General features: G+C 43.8%; 1 protein-coding gene across 1 annotated transcript in view; it reads left to right on the forward strand.

The window, feature by feature from the left end:
• Positions 1-22,165, forward strand: part of LOC144782050 (ADP-ribosylation factor 6-like) — a 49,972-nt gene extending 27,807 nt beyond the window's left edge. The window contains exon 2 of the mRNA XM_078661184.1: positions 21,397-22,165. Within this exon, the coding sequence (XP_078517310.1) occupies positions 21,425-21,952 (528 nt within the window). The 5' untranslated portion in view covers positions 21,397-21,424 and the 3' untranslated portion in view covers positions 21,953-22,165. The remainder of the gene's footprint in view (positions 1-21,396) is intronic.
• Positions 22,166-22,494: the final 329 nt, after the last annotated feature.

Genomic DNA, 22,494 nt, shown 5'->3' on the forward strand with positions numbered 1-22,494 from the left:
ACTGCCCAAATCGAGTGTCTAAACAGCTCGGATTCCACCATGAAAGAGGAATACAATGGCCTGAGGCTAAATCTACAAGATGACCGTGCTAGTGAAATAATAGATCATACCAGTGTTGATATCCAAAAAATAACCGTTAATTCAAACTTACTGTGGGCCAGGCCTGAATGGGATTCCCTAGGCTTTGTTCAAAAAGCTCTCAACACTATATAGGTACATACTTCAAACAGGAAAACTTCCAAGTCTCAGAGGGGATCAGTAGTTCACCCAATCAAATAAAGATTGGGATTCAGCACAGCCAGCAACTACCAGCTGATAGCTTTCCTAGACATTGAAGCAACATATTTCACAGGCTTACTGTTAGATGATTTCAAGAGCTGGGCCGATCAGCAAAGTATTATTTCCTGAACCAAACCGGATTCCTGCAAAAGCAAGCCTGCTTATCGCATTTAATGGCAATTGCCATGCTCAATGATCATACAATCACAACGCACACACTTCTGTATATGTGCTTTGTTGACTTTAAGGCCGCTTTTGTCAGGGTCCCAAAGAAGTTATTGTAGGGAAAACTACACTTATGGGGACTCCTGTCAAAGCTCCTGAGAGAGATATAGAACTCTTGAACATAGATGGGTAGACCAGAATAAAATTAGACAATGGAATTTCCCTCTCAAGAAATATAAAAAATACAGAGCCAAATGCCAAGCAGGTTAAGGCCAACCGTCATAGCCCCACCCATTGAGGAAAGTGCCATGATAGTACCTGAAGAAGAAAGCATGGTAATTCTTGAAAGATCTCCTCATCCCACAGAGCAAACGGCAAAGGACGCCGCAGAGATTGTAGACAATGTTTATATCTCGAAAAGACCTATGCTGATAAAAAGGTGTGGGGGGTATGTAGCACCTGGGGCCAGGAACAGGGCTGAAAAATCCAGGCAACCAAAACCTGCAGGAAAGAGAAAAGGGAAGAAAACAACGGTGGGGGGGGTGCAGTCAGGATTAAATGCCTCAGCATCGACTTTTATAACACAAAGTCACACGCATGTAGAGGCAAATCCACCAAAGACCCCGAGAGAAACAAGGAAAAAGCAGACACGCAAGGAGGCAACTGAGAAATCCCCCTCTACCCGCACTACGAAGCAGAAAGTAAGGATAATGGCTGAACGATCCATTGAACAAAGGTCAGTAAGCCCCCAAGCACAAGAACTACCCGGCATGAGAAAGAAAGGACGGCAAGCAGGGAGAACAAACCCCAGTCAACAGGTGCATGAAATAAAGATGAATTCACATGAGAGAGACAATAACAAATGGTTGTTTCTGGATCTGTTACCAGCTGGAAAGAAGGAAAAGTTGGCAAGAAAAACAAGCCCCCTGAATAGGGCACTGATTTTGACCGCATTTGCAAAATGCGGTAGTTTGAGGGGGATCGGTACAAGAGACCTTCAGCAGGTAGGCTTTGTAGAGAACAGGAACGGAAAAGAAATAACAAAAATCACCCTTTACTCAGACCTGTTAAAAAGGGCAATCCAGAAAGCCTCAAATGAGATAAATCAACAGGGAATAAGGATTATTCCTGAGAGAGAAATAAAAACCCCGAAAGACAATACCTTCTTAAAACAGCATGCCGGGCTACAGAAGAGACAAGTGATTCTCTACAGAGAAACAGAAGGCGACCGGAGCTGTCTGAATGATGTGATAGATAACACAGGGAACGAATCCTCATGGGACAATTGGTCCATACACAGTAATCCCGTGGGAGAATCCAACGACAGTAATACGGTGGATACGGAAGAAGATGGCGGTTTGAGTGACGTAGAATAGGATGGGGGGGGGGGGGTCGCAAGAACTAGGTCTCCTAACTTGGAATGTGAATGGGCTAGGCAATGAGCAAAAACGGGATTATATAAAGGAAATCATAAATAAAGTGAACATTGCCTGCCTTCAAGAAACCTGGTTATGCGACGAAACCCCAACTTTTGAAGGATACTTACAGTTACATCATCCCGCCACAAAGAAAAACCTTGGGCGGCCCTCGGGGGGGTCTGTTGACACTGGTATCAACAAATGTAATGAGGGAAGTAAAACTGTTGAAAACAAAATGCAAATGGGTCCAATCAAGTAGAATAGAACTTCTGACGGAGGAATTGAACCATAAAATGTTGATTTTAATGAATGTATATATGCAGTGGGATAATGGGGAGGAGTATGAAAGGGAGATGAGGTGTTTTAAAGGGGAGGTAGACAGTACTTTAGAAAAATATCCCGCAGATATAATAATAATAATAATGGGGGACTTCAATCATAAATTAAATCCAAAAAAGGCAGACCTGTGGAACAGGGAAAAGTTAGAGGTGTATAGAATAAACCCTGCTAGGCTTCCAGCTGGGGAGATCTTGAAACAGGATTCAGAACTAGTACACGCCCTAGGAGGTAGGGGCCTTCACTGTGTAAATGGTAGAATAGAGACCGACTCCCCAGCAGGAAAGACGTTTAATCTTGGGCAACAGAACTGCCCTATCGACTATATATTCTTGCAAGCCTGGAACTTCCCTCAGATTAGGGGTTTTAAAATAGAACAAAAAGAGGTGAGCGATCACAAACTTCTCCACCTAATAATATCGGGGGGAAGAAAATTGCAGAGAGAAACTGTGATTATCCAGGAGGTCGAGTACCCTAAACGGGTGACGACACGACTAACTGATGAATACATGGAAAAAGTGAAGGCCATGCAAATAAAAACGGCACCTGAAAATTTTGATAATAAAAACCTGGAATGGTTTATAGGGAAATTAGAAGAAGTGGTCCAATGCCTAAGAATAGAATTAAATAGGGAGAAACGCACTAGGGTAAAACAGATAAACCGAGGCAAAGGGTTTTCTGTGGCGTGCCAATCTAAGAAAAAGGAGATACGAGCAGTACAAAGAAGGCAAAAAAAGAACTTCACACAAGAGAGACAGGAACAGTTAATCAAGCAGAAAAAAGAATTCAAATCAATGGTAAATAACGCAAGTCAAGTCAAGTCATAAGCTTTTATTTGATTTGAGAAATACAAATCATACAAGCATAAAACATATAAAAGTAATTCATTATATACATATTTGTTCTAAATAGAGAGTAGCTCAAATAGTCTCGGGAATAATACATAGAGAGAAAGAGCATATGTAATGGCAATCGCTGATCAGCATAACATAATTAAAGGTAAAATATGAAGCCAATAAGATATAAAGGTCATACATGTACAGACAGGAATAGGTATAATTGTCACACGATGTGCTATCCTGGCAGCTGTACGTTTAAATGCAGAAATTCCTGTATAGTGCGGGGCAAACAATAGTACAGGGTTAAAAAATATGATTTTCATACAGACGTTCCAGTATGGCTCGGGCAAGCTATGGTACGAGGTTAAAAAGTGGTGTGCTATTAAGACATGTATGTACAGACAGGGGTATATAAGATTATGGCAGCACTATACTCTTCCTGGCAGCTGTACATTTCAAGATAAAAGTGGCAACAAAGAAACAAATATCCACGTTCTCTAAGGAAGACAATGGCTCTAGGGCACTCTTTGAAGATCGAATATTATATTTTAAAAGAATAGGTTTTAGGTATCTTACCCTTAAGAAGTGATAAAATTTACAAAAAAGTAGAAAATGACAGCAGCTCTGACGTGAAGTATTGTCACATGGGCAAGGAGTCTCGGATCTTATTTTCTGATCTGGAAATGCGACAAGATGATGTACAATGCCCAACCTGACTCGGGTTAGAACAAATTGATGAGAGGGACGGGAAACGTTCAAAAGGTAGGCTTGGAACCCCGGAGTTAGTTTTAGTTCCTTATAAAACTGCACGGTGGCTAACTTGCCATACACCTTATCTCGCCCTTTCTTTTTAAAATTTAAAAATGTATGTTTAATTTCTTTTTTAGGAATTGCAACCGCCAGTTCGGAGTCACGAAGAACATCTATTTCAAATAGAGTTTTATACCAGGAATGAATGTATTTCAGCCATTGGATACGTGATGAGTGGTCCAGTCCTATACAATCAAGAATAATTTCTTGAGTGAATCGAGTCTCTGGCTTAGCCCAAATAGAACGCCACAATAAGAGTGGCCGAACGGCTGCTAAGTCCGAGATAAACTCGATCCCCACCTCATCATGAATTAGTTGGACAGAGGCGGAGGGGGGGACGCATAACAATCTTTTCAGAAATTTGTTTTCATCTTTTTGGAGCGAAGGGCCCTCGATGTGACCCCACACTCCCGCCCCGTACAGTGCAGAAGAAACACAACGTATATTATATATGTTGGTCATGTCAGGAATACTTCTCAATCCGAGCTTGGATGCAAAACGAAATATGCTACTGGTAGTCCGCATCATTTTTAACCTTATATTGTCAAACTCGGGTGTCCAAGATCCGTCGCTGCCATAGGTGATTCCCAGATAACAGAATGATTTGACATATGTCATCTTGTCGCTGTCCAGGAAAAAACTGTGCTTCATTTTATTAGCAGAGTGCCCACACGACATTATATAAGTCTTGGATTTATTCACGCGGAGCCTCCTATTTTGAATAAACTGCGCGAATTTGTCAGTCAGTCGCTGTAACCCATTCTGGGTACGGGATAAAAGAACAGCGTCGTCCGCATATAGTAAGATTGGGACAGGTTTGCCTCCAATCAGGGGAGCATCTACTGCGGTATCAATCAGGATGCTATCAATGTGATTAATAAAAAGGGAAAATAAAAGGGGGGCCAGTACGCATCCCTGGCGAATGCCACGTGAAACTTTGAAAAACGGCGTGCATTCACCTAGGGTGCCATAACGAACCTTACAGGATAGTTTCTCGTAAAGTCTGGCCAAAAAATGGACTATTTCCTTTGGTGCACCTGACTCTAGCAAAACCTGCCAAAGAATAGCGTGATCGACTAGGTCGAACGCGCTGCTCAAATCAGCAAAACATAAAAAAAGGTTGCCTTTTTTAACAACAGTATATTTGTTAATAATAAGGTCCAAATTTACGCATTGCTCCAGGGTGCCCATACCTTTCCTGAAGCCGTATTGCGCTTTTGTTAAAATATTCATGTCTGTGGCCCAAGTTTCTAGTCTTTTGAGCAAAATTCTGCTCATGACCTTAACTGAGGCGTCCAACAAAGAAATTGGTCGATAGTTGGAAGCCTCTGATTTACTGCCTTTTTTAAAAAGGGGTATAATAACTGATTGGCCCCAAGAGGGGGGATATTACCTTCTGCTGCACAGTTAAAAGTCCTCACCAAAATAGGAGCCCACAAGTTAGGTTCTGATTTTAGAAGATCGATGGGTACCCCATCAGGGCCCGGGGCCTTCCCCCCCCCCTTACTATTAGAAAGCCCTTCAAGGCCCTCCTCCAGGGTTACCTCCAAAGGTAGAGGTATCCAGGGGAAGGACTCAGTAGCTGATGCGGTTAGGAGTGTCCCTTCAGGGTTAAAAATATTAGTGAAGTGGATAATCCACTCATTACATGAAACGTAGGAGGTTATTTCCGGACAGCCATCAGTATTTAAAAAGGGACTGTTAATTGTTTCCCAATAGAGTTTACAATTTTTTGTCTCGGCTGCTTCCTTCAACTTATCCCACGCTTCATATTGTAGGGCCTTTTTCCTTTTAGAAATGGCCATTTTATAATTGGCCCTTAATTGTTTTACACCATTGCTGTCTCGGGGTTTGGTACCTAGAGCTTTTTTCAGTTCCCGTAGGGCTACTATACAGGGTTTATCAAACCATCCCCGATTTATAGTTCTGTTGGATGGGGATTTCTTAGTGAAAATGCCTTCAATGATGGTATTAATCTTAATAAATTGTGACATCAAGAGATCAGGGTTAATTACGTTTTTTAAGCAGTAACTAATCTCTGTTTTGCAACTGACTATGACCTCCCTCTGTTTAGCCATGGAGCTGGTTCCAGACCATTTAATCCTCGGACCATTAGGTCTGATCGGAACTATTGCAGTAGAGCAAATTTCTCCTGTCGCTAATTTTGCACCCCGTCCAGGTAGGGTAACGCAGATGCTGTTATGATCACTGAGGCTTTCCTCTCTGATACAAAGATTTAAAAAGTCTCCTGTACTGGAGAACAAAATATGGTCTATGAAAGTCCCAGCATCCCTCCCTGTAAAAGTGGGGCAGATATCCTTCGAACTGTTTTTGTTGCAGCTTAATAGATGTAAGTCTAATATAATTAGCAGATTATTAAGAATTGTACCATAATGGCAATGTGGGAAGTGAAGAGAATCTTCGCCCTCACCCATAACCCCCCGATGATTGACAGTCTCCGTTCCAAAGCCACAGGGATTCCCATTTGATAAGTGACAGGGCTGCAGATTAAAGTCCCCTGCCTATAGGACGTATGCCCTTCTATTTGCGATACCCAAAGCCCTTATGATTTCTTTTTCCAGAGGGAGTAGAATATTCCCTCTGGTTGCATCAAAGATATTATTATAAAAATTGACTAGGACCAAATCATTTCCCTTGCTACATTCGACCCTCACTACCTGGCTGTGGGCTCCCACAGTTGTGCTACTTCTGACTTTACTATTGCACAACTTGTTGGACAGGAGTAGCAGAAGGCCCCCCTTAGCCCTACCTGAGCTGGATTTGGTGGCGTTGAGGCAATGGGATGAATAGCCTTCTATATTTATTTGCTCTTGGCACCAAGTTTCTTGAAGGAGGATTATATCAAATCCTTCCCCTATAAACTTGGGCCAGAATGGGGTGTTCAGTTTCCCTGCAATTCCAGCAATATTCCAGGAAATAAGGGTGAGATCGGCATGCTCAGTTCGACCATATGCAACCTGCTTCGGTCGAGAGGCACGGGCTATGATCAGGTTGTCCACCTTGGCACTCACACATGGGGCAGTCTTAAGAGCACTAAGGACCATGCCTGCTTCGTTACTATTACATGGATCATCTCTCAGCTGATACCCATCTACAGGCCCACGAATAGGGACCTGGTTATTACAGGGGTAGGATTTGAGTGGGAGGGGTTCTGGGGGGCTGCCTTCCTGGACGGAAACCTCCCGTGTGGCCTCATGTCCACTAAGGGAAACGCGGTCCATAGAAGGGACTACTCGATCACTAGGGTAAATTTGTTGCATACATGCATTTAACCCTACCTCCCTATTGTCAGACTGGCTTGATGATGGTAGGACACAAAGTCAATCGACCATCTCAAGGCATTCGAATCTGTTATTTGTGTGAATACCTTGCCACCCATCACCCACAAAGTTGCCTTTGTTGGGATACCAAGGGGGGCGAGGCATCCATCCCCTGCTCCTGCTCTTTTGGGTTAGCCATGGTCCTCCATAATTCCATAATTGTTCTGGAGGTAGAACCCAGTTTGGAGGTGGAATTGGGTGATGGTAGTTATATACGGGGGGATAAAAAAAGGAGAGTCGGTGGGCGTCGATTCCCCCTTCTTCTCCAGATCTGGCCACGAGCAAATATGGTTCACGGTGGACGCATCTTCACTGGTAATGATGATGCAGTCCCCCTGAATGCTCTTGGGGCTCGCCCCCACCCATGGGACTCTATGCACAGATGATAATCTGCTGGTGTTTGGGGGCTGTAATGGCCTGTTGATACTAAGCCATTGAAGGATTTTGTTCATGAGGGACCAGGATTGTTCAGTTGAGTCAGTTGCTAGTTCGGGTACCCCCATAAGAATCACAGTAAATGGGGATACCTCTGGTGACAGATGAACCGGACGTTTAAATTTGGACCCCCTCTTACCCTCTAGAGGATGTGGTTTTGGTGGCACTGGAGGTTTAGTTTGGGATAGCTGCGAAGATACCTTGGCTGAGGTAAAATTATCAGCAGTTGGTAGAACTACAGGTGGTTTAGTTTGAAGTGGCTGCGAAGATACCTTGGCCGTGGTATGGTTAGCAGCTGTTGGTGGAACGACGGGGGGGGGGGGGGGGGGAAAGAGAAGAGTTTTGCTGGCTAAGTGATGGTAACTGGGATGGGGATTTGGATTGTGATTTAGATTTGGCACAGTTATTTGGGGCTAATGGTAAAGGGGTTAAAGACTCATTTGTTTTACACTGGGCTTTGGATACTACATGCGAACTATCTAAATTAGCTGGTGTAACCCCAGGATTCGCCGCTATCGGAGCTCCCCCAGGATTGGCAAATCCCGCCCTATTCTGGATGGATTGTTTGTCAAGGAGTGTGGCGAGTTGCTTTTCAATTGCCATGATGCTCCGTTCCAAGGGTTGGAGGTGATGTTTTAATAGGTCCCTAAATCTGGCAAACAGCTGCGAAGTATCGCGGTCAGTCGGCCTAGAGCCACCCTCTAGAACTATGTCCGATGTAAAACATTGTGAATTAGACAAAGAAAGTTGTGCAGGGTTGTTACTGTAATGGGCGTGCTTAGATGGTGGTACAGTGGGCCCTTTCTTGTTATTAGAAATGATAGGGTGACTGGTGGTGTTCCCCTTTTTTAGGGGTTCGGGTTGCTTCGGGACAGCGCCTTCTCTAGCCCCCTTGAGCCGGATTGCTTGTGCAGGGTCTTCTTGCTGAAATCGCTCAAGGTCCGGTGTAATCTCAAGGCTCCCTGTCGAGTCCAGTTCCAGCGACAGGTTGGTGACAGATAAATCAACAGCATTAGGGATAGCATGAACTTGGGCTGTAGCGCCGGACTGTATGAGGATAGGAATAGGAGAATTCGATGGAGGCGGTGTTTGCACAGAAGCCAAGAGGCCCATCGAGGATCTCCGGGCAATCGCAAGGTCCTGGGACACCCTACGTTCTAGCAAGGAAATACTTAAGTTAATGGCCTCAGTAGTTGTTGAAATGAACTTATCAATTGGGCCTGTGATCAGGGCAGCTTTTTGTGCAGTCTTACTTCTTGAACCCCTAGTCATTGTCAAAATGAACAGGGACTAACTCTAATATACACAAATATCCACAGCGGTACCTTAGAATGAGAGGGCAGCTTCCAGAAAGTAGAAGCCAAGGGGGATGGCCCAGCCCAGCCTGGAACGGCCTGAAACGGGCCCGCCCTTGGCCCGGGCTGCGACCCGCGCGCGTCCCGCGATGCACGTTAGTGGAGTCACTTAAGTTCCTATTAGGTGAGAGGGGGCAGGGCACTGGGAGGGGGCGCGGCTCACGCGGGAAGAGAACACAGCTGGTGCTGTTGATTGCTGGTCCTCGCAGTCCCGGGGCCGCGCCTCTCACCTCCGCTGCGGCCTCGCTGGAAATCGTCTCCACACGCAGGACTCAGAAAGGGCAAGATTGCTGGTAAGCTACTCCTGTAGCGACGGGCAGAATGCGGTGAGAACAAGTCCTCTGAGCGAGCGGCACCCCACTAACGCAAAAAGGATATATAAAGAGAAATGCTGGTTAGATCTATTAGAAGCCATAGAGAATAAAAACTTAAGGCAATTTTGGAAATTAGTAAAGGCAGCAGCCGGAACAGCAGATGGAGAATTAAACTGCGTGGTGAGTGAGGCCGCATGGGAAGAGTACATAAGGGAACTGTACGGGGTAAGAACTCCCAGAGAGGATGTGGAGGCCAAAATATGGCAAGAAATCTCAGAAGACCTAATATCCAAATTTAACGAAGAACAAGTTGAGCTTACAATAAAAGAACTTAAGCTAACCCGTGCAGCAGGTCCAGATAATCTCCCTGCAATAATACTAAAGTCGGAGGTTAAATGGTGGGCAAGATTTCTGGCTAAGATGTTCCTTGTAGTTCTAAAAGAAGGCGTAATGCCACCTACCTGGAAGGGTGCCATAATTAGGCCAATTCACAAGAAAGGGAGCAAAGAGGCGCCACAAAACTACCGGCTGATCAACCTCCTAGATATAGGAGAGAAAGTATTTTCTAAAATTGTACTGAAACAATTGAATGCATGGGTTGAAGAGTTCCAAATTGTACCCACAGAACAGGGTGGATTTAGAGCGGGCCACTCTACAATAGATCATGGATTTGCTCTATGGGCTATGGCTAGGAAGTCGACGGAACAAAATGGCAAGCTATGCTGTTGTTTCGTCGACTTCAGAGCAGCCTTTGATTCAGTGGATCGGGCTTGCCTATGGGATACCCTAAAGAGGTTAAATATTCCCAAAGATCTCCTCACAATAATAAAGGAACTACATAGAGAAAATTGGGGGCAAGTTATTAAGGATACCGTGGGATCTCTGACCCCAAAATATCCATTGCCAATGGATTAAGACAGGGCTGTGTGTTGGCCCCCCAGCTTTTCTCTATTTTTCTGTCAGATCTCCCGACGTATCTAGAGGTGGAGGGTAGTGCTAGCCCTAAAATGGATGGAAACAAGGTATCCTGCTTATTGTATGCGGACGATCTGGTAATAGTAGACCAGACTGAGAGGGGTCTCCAAAGAAAGCTTAATGCCTTTAATACATACTGTGCTACTAAATTCTTAACTATCAATCTAGACAAAACTAAAACCTTATGCTTCGGGAAAAAGATAAGCAGGTTCAGTTGGTACATAGGTGATCTCAAATTGGAGACAGTAAATGAGTATCGATATCTGGGTATATGGTTCGATAGGGCTCTAAATTGGAATACCCACCTGGAAACACAAAAAGCAAAGGCACTCTCTTCCATATGTGGTCTAAAAAGGTTTAATGGGGATTATGGAGAGATGTCGCACCGACCATTGCTTAGAGCTTTTGAGGCAATGATCCCCTCCCAAGTCCTGTACGGAGCAGAGATCCTCCATTTGAGCGGTAAGAGATCCTGGGACGTGATAGAGGGGAAATGCATAAAAAGGCTCCTATCCCTTCCTCAATCTTCTATGATACAAGCCATAAGAACAGAAATAGGCACAAAGTCCTGGGCGATACAAACTCAGATGGCTGTAATCAGATTTTGGAAGAGATTGGAATTTATTTATTTATTTTTGATATTTATAAAGCGCATACAAAGGCCCATGGGCGTCTCGGCGCTGAGTATCTGAATAGTTTACCCTGAGAGAATGAAACAGGATCTATTGATTAAAAAGCCAGGTCTTAAGTTGTTTGCGAAAAGACCATAAGGATGGACTGGCTTTAATCACGTGTGGCAGAGTGTTCCACAATTTTGGGGCCGATACCAAGAATCTTCTGTCCCCCCATGAAACCGTTTTTGTACGGGGTACCACAAGATCACCTGAGCAAGATGAACGCAGTGTTCTGAACGGACGATAGGGAATCAGGTTACGGATGAGATGTGCTGGTCCTTGATTATGCAATGCTTTATACACGATGCATAGAGTCTTAAACTTTATCCTGTTTTTAATGGATAGCCAATGCAGCTCTTTGATGGTATTGGAGGCAGAGTGATGTTTGGGAATATTTCCCAAAAGCCTTGCCGCTGAATTTTGTATTATTTGCAGTTTGTTCAAGACTCCTTCCTGTGCATTGAGGAACAAAGCATTGCAATAATCCAAGTTGGACAGCACGAGGGAAGTAACCAAAGTTTTACCGGCTTTATCAGGTAGAAACGGGAGAATTTTTTTAATAAGCTTCAATTTGAAGAAGGCTGAGGAGGTAATCTGGTTAGCATAAGGGTGAAATGTAAGACGATCATCAAAAATGACACCTAAGTTCCTCACTTTGCTAACAGGCTCGGGAGGTGAGCCTAAGGAGGAAGGCCACCAATTGGATGACCACTCAGGTGTTAGTGGTCCGAAGATGACTACTTCCGTCTTATCGGAATTTAGCTTTAAACAATTGGAGGCCATCCAGCTCCCTATTGCTATCATGCCAGATTTGAGATCATCCGCTACTTTGTAGCCATTGTTCTTGATGGCTAGGACCAACTGGGTATCATCTGCGTAGGAGGTAAGGCTCATCCCATAAGCCCGAATGACATTGGCTAAGTCCGACACATAGATGTTAAAAAGTGTCGGACTTAGGGATGAGCCTTGAGGTACTCCACATGGCAGAGACATGGTGGATGAGTGAAATGGTTCCATTGTGACTACCTGGGTTCTATCAGCCAAAAAGGAGGCCAGGAGTTTACTGGCTGTCCCTTGAACCCCCAGGCCTTCGACACGGTCAATCAGAGTGGCATGATCGACCGTGTCGAAAGCTGCAGATAAGTCAAGTAATATCAGAACCGCTGTACCCCCAGTGTCGCGGATGAGTCTAATATCATCCGCTGCTTTGATCAAAGCCGTCTCTGTCCCGTGACATTGGCGAAAGCCAAACTGTGTTTCATCAAGTAAATGATGTTGCTCTAAGAAAGCCGAGAGCTGTTTGTTCATGGTCTTTTCAGCTATTTTGGCCAGAACTGGTAAATTGGCAATAGGCCGGTAGCTCTTAGGTTCTTCCATATCCAAATGAGGTTTCTTTAAAAGAGGTTTTATGATGTTTTTTTTTAAACTTTCGGGTTAAATACCTGTATTAAACATGGCATTGCATGTAGAGGATATAACCGGAATAACCACATCTATAACTGGCATTAGAATTTTGAGAGGGCATGGGTCGAGTACTGAGCCCGATCTGATAGTGGATATTATATCCCTGGCCTGTGAATCAGAAATTTCAGCAAATTGAGTAAGCGTGGGTCCAGTATGTATATCGGGCAATGTCTTAGAGGGACTTTTGACTTTGACGGCAAAGGCGGAGTAAATATCATTGACTTTGCTAAAAAAGAAGCTAGCCAATGTATCACAAAGAGATTGTGATGGAGGTGGGGTCAGGTTAGAGGAGTAGCCAGCTAACTGTTTAGCAGTCTCATACAAAGTTTTATTTGAGTTTTTTGCTATTTCTATTTTGTGACTAAAAAATAGTTTCTTGGCTTCATCAATCATTAGTTTGTATTTGGCTACCGATTCTTTATATTTAGTTTTAGCCTCTTCGGCATAGTCTTTCCGCCAAAGCCTCTCTTTCCGCCTGCACTGTTGTTTCTGTTGTCTTAAGACATCTGAATACCAGGGGGCTGAAGGGGTAGATCTGTTGCGGGATAATTGTTTAATGGGAACCAGCGAGGATGCTGCTGCATCCACCCAGTCATAGAATTGAGAGGTGGCAATATTTGGCTCTTGTGATAGAGAAGGCATGGAGGTGACTAATGAAATTTTGAGGCTGGAGCTGTCTATATCGTTCCATGCCTTAAAAGTTTGATTTGTATTGATGGACTTTGCAGGAGCAGCTAATTGATGAGGGGTTAGAGATGCCATAATAACGTGATGGTCTGACCAGGTAACCGGGAAAATTTGTGTTACATGTAAATCATTTGAGTTGGAAAAAATACCATCAAGAGTGTGGCCACCATTATGCGTAGGGGATTTAATCATAAGAGGCAGACCAAAGGTGGTCATATCCCCTAGGAACACAGCAGTGTCTTTGTCCTCCAATTTATCAAAATTAAAATCACCAAGGACAGTGAAGGAGCTGTCAAGAGCAGATGATTCCAAAATGGACCTGAGATCAGTAATAAATCCTGTTCTTGATCCCGGGGGGCGATACAAAAGGATCCCTTTAAAATTATCAGAAGGGGTCAGTTTGACAGAAAATTGCAGGGCTTCACAGGATGGTAGAGGGATAGTGTTGGTTCTGACCGTGAAAGAATCACGTACGATAAAAGCAATCCCACCACCTTTCCTGCGTGGTCTATCCAATCTATAGATGGAGAAACCTTTAGGGACTGCAATTACAATATCTGGGTCGGACGCATTGTCCATCCACGTTTCTGTCATGAACAGCATATCTAAGTTGTTATCTTCCATTAAGTCGGATATGTCCTGGCGATGTTTCCCAAACGAACGGACATTTATAAGAGCAAATAAAAAGGGTTTGGAGGATTGGGTCTTAGACTTAGTCAGATGAGATTTGCGGTAAAAGGGAATCTGCAGTTGACAACAGGGACAGATTTGAGAGAAGCCCACGTCAAGGAGTAGCGGATCCAATACAATGCACGATTGATGCGTTAGAGGTCGTAGACGCATAAGCATGTCAAATGTATATGGTCCGGGGAGATCTAGGCCACACGGGCCGAAAGGGCCAGGGGGACTGGCCCTCGGCCCGGGCCAGGCGTGGACGGGCGCAGACGGGTCCGCTGCGCGGACGGGAAAGCCTGTTGTTTATATCCATCATTGGAGTGGGAGGAGAGAAGGTGGGAGGAGGGTGGGACCAGCGAACAGCTAGACCGCCAGCCTTCCCCAGTCCAAGATGGCGCCTGAAATGAGCCTGATAGCGGCGGCGCGATGTCCACTAGGCGGTCAGAAAGGAGCCTTGGGCGACGCTAATCTCGCGCCAAGGTGGGGGCCAAGTTTTACAGTTTTCCAATTAAAATATATACAATTTTAAAAGTTTGTTCAGATCCAGAAAAGCAAAAAGCAGCACACTGGTGTCGCAAAGAAATTCAGAAAAACGAGCTAAAATGGGCAAAGGTCAGTAGGGAAAAATTGATGGGAATTTGTAAATTATTGAAAATCGATGTGGACCAGGAAACGTACCAAGTCCTCAGTACTAAATGTGAGCTGAAGCAAAGGGGGAAAGAAGTTTCTAGACTGATTGATATAGAATATTTAGCAAAGAAAAAATCAGTAGCGCATATGCTAAACGCTTGGTCCAATGAAAACTGGTTCCCCTACCTTGACATTTTACCCAACCGCGGGTACAGGCAAGAGATCCTGAGGCTACGGATTGGGATTAACCCATGGTTAATAAACAGAGACCTTAAAACAAAAATGTTAGACCACCAAGGTCTCTGCAGGTGTAAGTTGGGAATTAAAGGAGACCTGCTACATATCTTGCTAGACTGTCTGTCACTTTTAGATCAGAGAAAACTGTGGCTGCGCCCTGTATTTTTAAAATATGATATAAAAACAAGGACGCAGGCAGCTAGCCTCTTAACAGAAATCCCTTCCATTGATATTGTAATTGCCCTCGGGAAATGTATAAAGGTGGCCCTGAGTGCATTGAGAATCCAGAAATAATCTGTAGTACTGTATGAAAATTTAGTTGAATGAAATTACTTGTAGTGGTAAGAAAATGAATAGGCTTTTTATATGTAAATATAAGTTTTAAGGTAAAAGTAAATTTTATTGGTATTTTGTACTCTTGGTAATGGTGTGTAGGATTTTTAACGGATTAACTTTTAAAAAAAGGCTATGAATTTACTGTGCATACTCCATTCTGTGTTATGTTCATTGCATTGTTTAAAGACTATGGTCATAATAAACATACATTTTGACTTGACTTGACTTGAAAAAATACAGATGGTTGCGTTTTGACACTTTTGCTTTCCAACTTGTAAATGTGTGCCCTCACAGTCTCATTGCACACCCTCTGGCACTTAGGAAGAAACAACTAACCAACCTATTGTATGCAGATGAACTGGTGATGTTGAGTCGAACAAGAATGGACCTGCAGAGGCTAATCACCCAACACAATGAATACACCAGGCTAAATAACCTGGAGCTCAATTTATCAAAAACAGAATTCATCATCTTTGGGGAAAAAGGTTCAACAAACCTGGCTCATGGCAGATACTATAATACAGTTCCAAAATAGAAATATTGGTGTCTGGCTAGACTCGAGAGGAAACTTCCAGGTACAAAAAGAATAAGCCTTTCAGGCCACTTTCATAACATTAGCAAAAAAATCTATAGGGTCCCAGCCTGGATCCAGTCCTCCAGGTGATGCAGGCAAAGTTCACCCGACATTTACACATGGAAGTGTAATAATGCTGGGTGCAGATGCAAAGCTGGTGGATGCACTAAGAACTTAGAAATTCATCTTCCGTCTGCCAAAAATGGCCTCACCGACGCAGGCCCAGACGGAATTTGGCCTTCTTAACCCCTTCACCGCGGGGCTAATTCCCCCGCGTCACGCTGCACGGTGGCGCTGTGCTGGTGACGAGCTGAGCTCGTCATGACCACGCCCGTTTTTCAGAACCGCGGGGAAAATTAGCCCGGCGTGTGAGCGCCGCGCGTGTCATGACGAGCTCAGCTAGTCAGCAGCACGCGGCCACCGTGCATCATGATGAGCTGAGCTCGTCATGCGCACGCAAGGAGTTAAACAATTGTGGACAGGTGATGTGCTTTCCTTAAGCTCTGCTACAAACTGTGAGCAGCAAAGCCCTATATGTTAGATAACGTTATATGGAACAACTGAAAGACCACCTGGGGAAAGGCAGCTAATGCCCGGTATCTAGAAGAAAGTTTGAAGAACATATATACTGTTATGGCACCAATAATGTTAGCCAGAAAGAATTCAGAAGAACTGTGAGCATCAGCTCCTTGATGTTGAGCGGGGATAAAAATTAGGCCTGGGCGGTAAATTCCGTTCCGCTCGTGGAATTTGGTAATTTCGCATTCCGTGGAGAACGTGAAATTGCCAAAACTTCTACGTTCCGCTGCTTCGCGGAATTTTTTGCTTGTTCGCGTTCTCAAAGTGCGCGTTCGCGAGATATTTCCACCCGAGCACGCAAACAGCAATCGCGAACAGGAAAAAAGCATCGCGAACAAGCAATTCCGCGTGTTCGCGGAATTTCTGCGTGTTCGCAGAGATTTCTTACCGTTTAGCGGAATTTTGCATAGCGCAACTACGCAAATTCCTCCCACCCCAAATAAAAATACAATGGCACAGTGTTTCCACGTATTGATGGTGTTGAATTCCCATGGACATAACCATACCTGGGAATAAACTACTATGTAAAAAGTAAGTTTATGGTTCTTATGTTTGGGGCAGTCCAGCACTGGACTTTATTCCAAAGTGGCCAAAACAATAAAAAGAGAAAGGCAGATCATGTAAAAATGAAATGGAATCAATTATGCACATTGTGCGTTTGTGCCTGGAGCACTTAGAAGCCCTCAGACTTCTGCTATGGAAGCAGTTTAACGCAATTACGGTCAATACATGCTGGCAGGCTGTTGTAGCGGTCCTAAACCACATAAACACAGTCCTGATTATTACATTTGTTAAATTTATATACATATTTTCTCATATGCTCCGCCAAACAAGAGAAGGACTGACAGATGGTATGTTCATACAGGAACCACCACTGCTTCATCTGGCACTGATGAATATATGGACTCCATTCCTTTAACCATAGTTTTATATGCACCTCTCAGATTAATTCAGTGTAACATTGTTCATAACTGTGATTTTAATCGCAATTCTTTTTTAATTGCGAGCTGTATATTTTATACTGATCTTTCGTGTATGGTTTTAATTAACTAAAACACAAAAAATAAAAATTACATAAAAAAAATACATTTAATGTATTCACGTTTTTAGCTTTTTGCACATAAAAAATTGTATATACTCTGTCCTTGTGAAGGCTATGACAACAATAAATATATAAAATTACACCTAAAGCTCCTTCAAATGTAAGTTTGTTGTGGATCTCTCAAAATGATACTACTTCCTCGTTTTTAAGGCAACTGGTATAGTAGAACATTTCTAACACTACCCTCTCATGTTCAGGTCTGCCTGTTCCTTTAATCTGTCGCTTTTTTGTCTCTAACACTAGAAGTTTGTTACGTTCTTCGATTTCCAATTCCTCATATTTATTTTGATTTCGGTATGACAGCCTAGATAAGGTATTGGCGATAACGATTTTTCATCTGCCACATTTTTATTTTTGGCTCTAATCCAATGCAGACTGGATTTTCAACATTCATGTGCTAGCGCGGCAACATGAGGGTTTTGACGGTGATGGGCAATTGGCCCCTTCTGGAAGGATTGTTTTCCTCTCCACACTTATGAGATCAAGGCCCCTTGGTTGCATGGGCTCGCACCAAGATTTATCTGGCGAGTTGACTTCGTAACAAGAGACAATTGATCTCGCCTGCTACTTACCTTGCGGTACTTTGAAAAGAAAATTTAGAAGCATCATAAGGGGCCCTCTTTAATCCTTTCTTGGAGACCACCCTCGCACAGTATCTACGAATAGGATTAACATCCAACTTGAACAACATATACATTATGAATATGTCCAGGCTAACGTAACAGTTGTCCTTTTGTCCTGATGATGACCTACATGCGGAGGTAGAAATTACCCTTATCGCGGAAGACTGGTCGAAACGTCAACATTTTCCTTCTTTGGCATGCATTACTACCTTTTGACCCTGGTTCAATATTCAGAGGTCATCTAAGAAATAGGAACATGGATTGATATTGTATACAGGCCTTATATTGGTTTGGTTGACTTATTCACCTAATCCAACCAGTGTTGTATAAAAAAAAATAGGGATTGTTCCCTTTTCTTTACATGTTCACATTGCACATAAGCACTTCCTTTTCACTTTTCTTCTGATAAACGCCTATTGTCATAATGATTGATTAAATTATGCTTTTCATAAAGACTATATAAAAGTTTTTTCATATAAAAATTGTTGTCTCTGGTCCTTCTCTCTGTGACAATAAGCTATGTATAGAATAACTCTTTATATGACCATTTGAATTGAATTTTCCAATCCTGTGCACTTGAGGTGGGCTGGAAAGATATGTCAGGACCAAGTGTTGCTTATACTGAATAGATTCCCAGGTCTTTAGACTTTCTCTGGGAGAACCCAATTAGTATGTAATGGTACATTTTAATTTTCAGCACTGTGAGCATATTCTTGAAATTTTATTAACATTTTAGTGATCTTTGAAGTATTTTATAATTAACCTTGTTAATAATAAAGAGACTTGTGATAATTTTGTATGTGTTAGGCCACAGCTTTCCAAACTATGTGGCGCGACACATTCCTGTGTTGCGCCACATATGTAGGTGTGTCGCATCGGCAGAGTCGCGCTGCAGGGGCTCTTAGAAGGGGCGAAGCAACAACAAAGCCCTATTAACATGCAAAGTCTTTAACGACTTGTGAAGTGCTCGGGTGCGTATCCAAATGTCCCAGTTTTAGCATGCTGTTTAGATCACCCCCGGGGGGCCTTCCAGCAACAGGCAGAGTGGCGCTGCAGGGGCCATAATATGAATAATGGTCTTTTAAAGACCTGTGAACTGCTTGGGTGCGGCTGTGTGTGTGTGCCCCCGGAAAACGTGCCACAATTCAATATAAGGCAGAGATAAACAGGGCATGCTACTTGCAGTACTAACTACGCCAGATGTATTTTAAATTAAGTAGCCCATGTGTAGATTCTATCCTGGAACTGTTCCGAGCAAAATTCTTTCCATCTATTCGATATTGCTTCTTTTCATATGGCTCTAAATTAAAAAAAGATCCGGAGACAGTCTTGTCCATCGCAGTCTGATATGGTTTGGGGCTTCCAAGTATGTTCAAGTCAGTCAATTAAGATTGGAATTTAGGCTTACTAATATAACTAGGATGGGCGATTTTACTTTTCATTAAATAGTGTCTGGGGGAAAAAAAAGCTGTAGTAGGCCTGCTCAAGAATTTCTCAGGGAAGTAGCTTTGTACTGATTTAAAAATGCATATTACAAATGTCATCACGAATCTTACCAGAATTATAAACAATTCAAGACTTAACAAAGATTGGAACAGTCATCAGAGCTACATCTCCCTCAAGGAAATGGCCAAAGAGTCACTTGAGAAATCTGAGAAAAGAATTACATTTATACAAATCAGGTTCTGCCTTCTCTCAGGAGACGTATGAGTGAGCTGGAAATAACAAGGCTCAAAGCACTGTAAATATTATTGCGGTTGTAACTATACTTGTGAATCATTCCCTCTTAAACTCTGTGTCTCTTATTAGGGCTCAGAATTAGTTTATTAAGACCCTGTTTCTTAAAATTGGGGATACACACTATTAATGAGGTGACTGCATTGTGTGTGCTGGGTCAAGATGTACAGCAGTTCTGCAGATTGGTGAAATATTGTGACCTTGCTATCGGAGAACTTGAAAGGTAACGGATATAACCCATGCTCTAGCTCGTAGGAAGGGAAGCATCCCAGATTAATGCACACTGTCACTTATGAATTGCACACCTTCTTTGAAGATTTCTTTCAGAACGTACCTAGCCATACATTGTAGCATTTTTAATTTCCCAATGAATTCCCAATATTTTTCCCAAGAAGCAGAGGAATATTTATATATATTTAGTTTGGCTTATAAAAATAATGTAATCTTGGTTTTCAGTGGGAATCGGCACCTGTGCACTATTGTTTTGACCCCTTTTGCAAGGATATTACAAATGAGGGAGAGAGAGTGAGACAGAGAGAGAGTGAGACAGAGAGAGAGGGAGACAGAGAGAGAGGGAGACAGAGAGAGAGGGAGACAGAGAGAGAGGGAGACAGAGAGAGAGGGAGACAGAGAGAGAGGGAGACAGAGAGAGAGGGAGACAGAGAGAGAGGGAGACAGAGAGAGAGGGAGACAGAGAGAGAGGGAGACAGAGAGAGAGGGAGACAGAGAGAGAGGGAGACAGAGAGAGAGGGAGACAGAGAGAGAGGGAGACAGAGAGAGAGGGAGACAGAGAGAGAGGGAGACAGAGAGAGAGGGAGACAGAGAGAGAGAGAGACAGAGAGAGAGGGAGACAGAGAGAGGGAGACGGAGGGAGGGAGACAGTCGGAGGGAGGGAGACAGTCGGAGGGAGGGAGACAGTCGGAGGGAGGGAGACAGTCGGAGGGAGGGAGACAGAGAGGGAGGGAGACAGAGAGGGAGGGAGACAGAGAGGGAGGGAGACAGAGAGGGAGGGAGACAGAGAGGGAGGGAGACAGAGAGGGAGGGAGACAGAGAGGGAGCGAGACAGAGGGAGCGAGACCGAGAGGGAGCGAGACCGAGAGGGAGCGAGACCGAGAGGGAGCGAGACCGAGAGGGAGCGAGACCGAGAGTCGGAGGGAGACCGAGAGTCGGAGGGAGACAGATGGAGGGAAAGGCCACCTCCGCCACTGATTCCCTCACTAGTACCCTTTAACAGTGCCCTTCAAGTGTGTGTGTGTGTGTGTGGGGGGGGTGTGTATGTGTGGGGTGGGGGGTGTGTGTGTGTGTGGCCCGAACCCACCATAGGTGGTTCGGGCTCGCTCGCTGCGCTTCCTCGCGTTACTGTGTCCCTGAATTATTTCACAAATAGGTGTGTCGCCAACATGAAAAGTTTGGAAACCTGTGTGTTAGGCATTCCCCCAGAATATGAACGACAACCTGGAACCTTGAGTGCTAAGAAAAGAAATAATTAGAAATGGGAATCTCACATACAGGCCAATATCGCCCTTGTTAATAATGGAGTACTTTCCCATCACCTTTGCCAGTGAAAGGAACTCCTATGTTATCATATCTATAGTAGATGATAGCAGTCTGAATAAGATTGTCATTAAGTGAATGTGGAATTAAGATTAACTTAGTTTGACTAATTTTGGATGTTCTGATGGATGGGTGTACAATCAAACTGTTGAACAGGAAGAATCATTCAAAGAGGCTTAACTGTAGCTTGTTTCTGAAGTGATGAAGTGTGTGCTAGAAGTATGCTGCTCCTGAATCATTATGCTTTCTCTTTCCAGACTTGCACTGTATGGAACCTTTGTCATCATGGGGAAGATGCTGTCCAAGGTTTTTGGCAGCAAGGAGATGCGTATTCTGATGCTCGGTCTGGATGCAGCGGGAAAAACTACTGTCCTCTACAAGTTGAAGCTGGGCCAGTCTGTCACCACAATCCCCACCGTGGGTTTCAATGTGGAGACCGTGACCTACAAGAATGTCCGGTTCAATGTCTGGGATGTTGGTGGCCAGGATAAGATCCGGCCCCTTTGGCGGCACTACTACACTGGCACACAAGGGCTGATTTTTGTGGTGGACTGTGCTGACACTGACCGAATTGATGAGGCCCGCCAGGAGCTACATCGCATCATCAATGACCGAGAGATGCGCGATGCCATCATCCTTGTCTTTGCCAACAAACAAGACCTGCCAGACGCAATGAAGCCCCACGAGATCCAGGAAAAACTGGGCCTAACCCGCATAAGAGACCGAAACTGGTATGTGCAGCCATCCTGTGCATCAACCGGGGAAGGACTCTATGAGGGATTGATGTGGCTGACGTCCAACTACAAGTCCTAGACCACCGTTGTACAGAGGGGACCACAACTGAGGAAAATCTATTTTTATTTTCATTGTAATTTTTTTTTAACCTTCTTTAATAATAATGTGCCGCAAAATGCCCAAAAAGGCTGGTGGAGAATAACTAGCAACATGCAAATCACTGTATAATTCTATTTTTTAACATTAAAAGAGTTTGAGGCCAAACCCTCCTCAGAAAAGCAATAAGTAAAAGTTATTGTGTTTTTTTTCCCTCCAAAAATGAATTTGGTGAGAGTGGAGTACCATAGAATTTGTGATTCCCATGAGATGGTCGTGCGTGTGACTTCTACTTTTATAGTGTATGCTCGAAGGAAGGAAGTGCTGAGTAGGATGCAGAGATGCACGGGTGGAACCAGTGTAAACTGCTTTTCATTGGTCAAGTTTGTCTTTATTAAAGCAGTGAGTCCGTAAGCTGCTTCACAAGCCATTCTTGGCTGATTCTGAAGGCCTATAACCTTCTTGGACATGTATTGTTGTTGAGTTTTACTAATAAGAAGAATCAAGTTCTTTTGTTGCCACCT

This window comes from Lissotriton helveticus, chromosome 9, assembly GCF_964261635.1.
Source record: "Lissotriton helveticus chromosome 9, aLisHel1.1, whole genome shotgun sequence".
Lineage (NCBI taxonomy): Eukaryota > Metazoa > Chordata > Amphibia > Caudata > Salamandridae > Lissotriton > Lissotriton helveticus.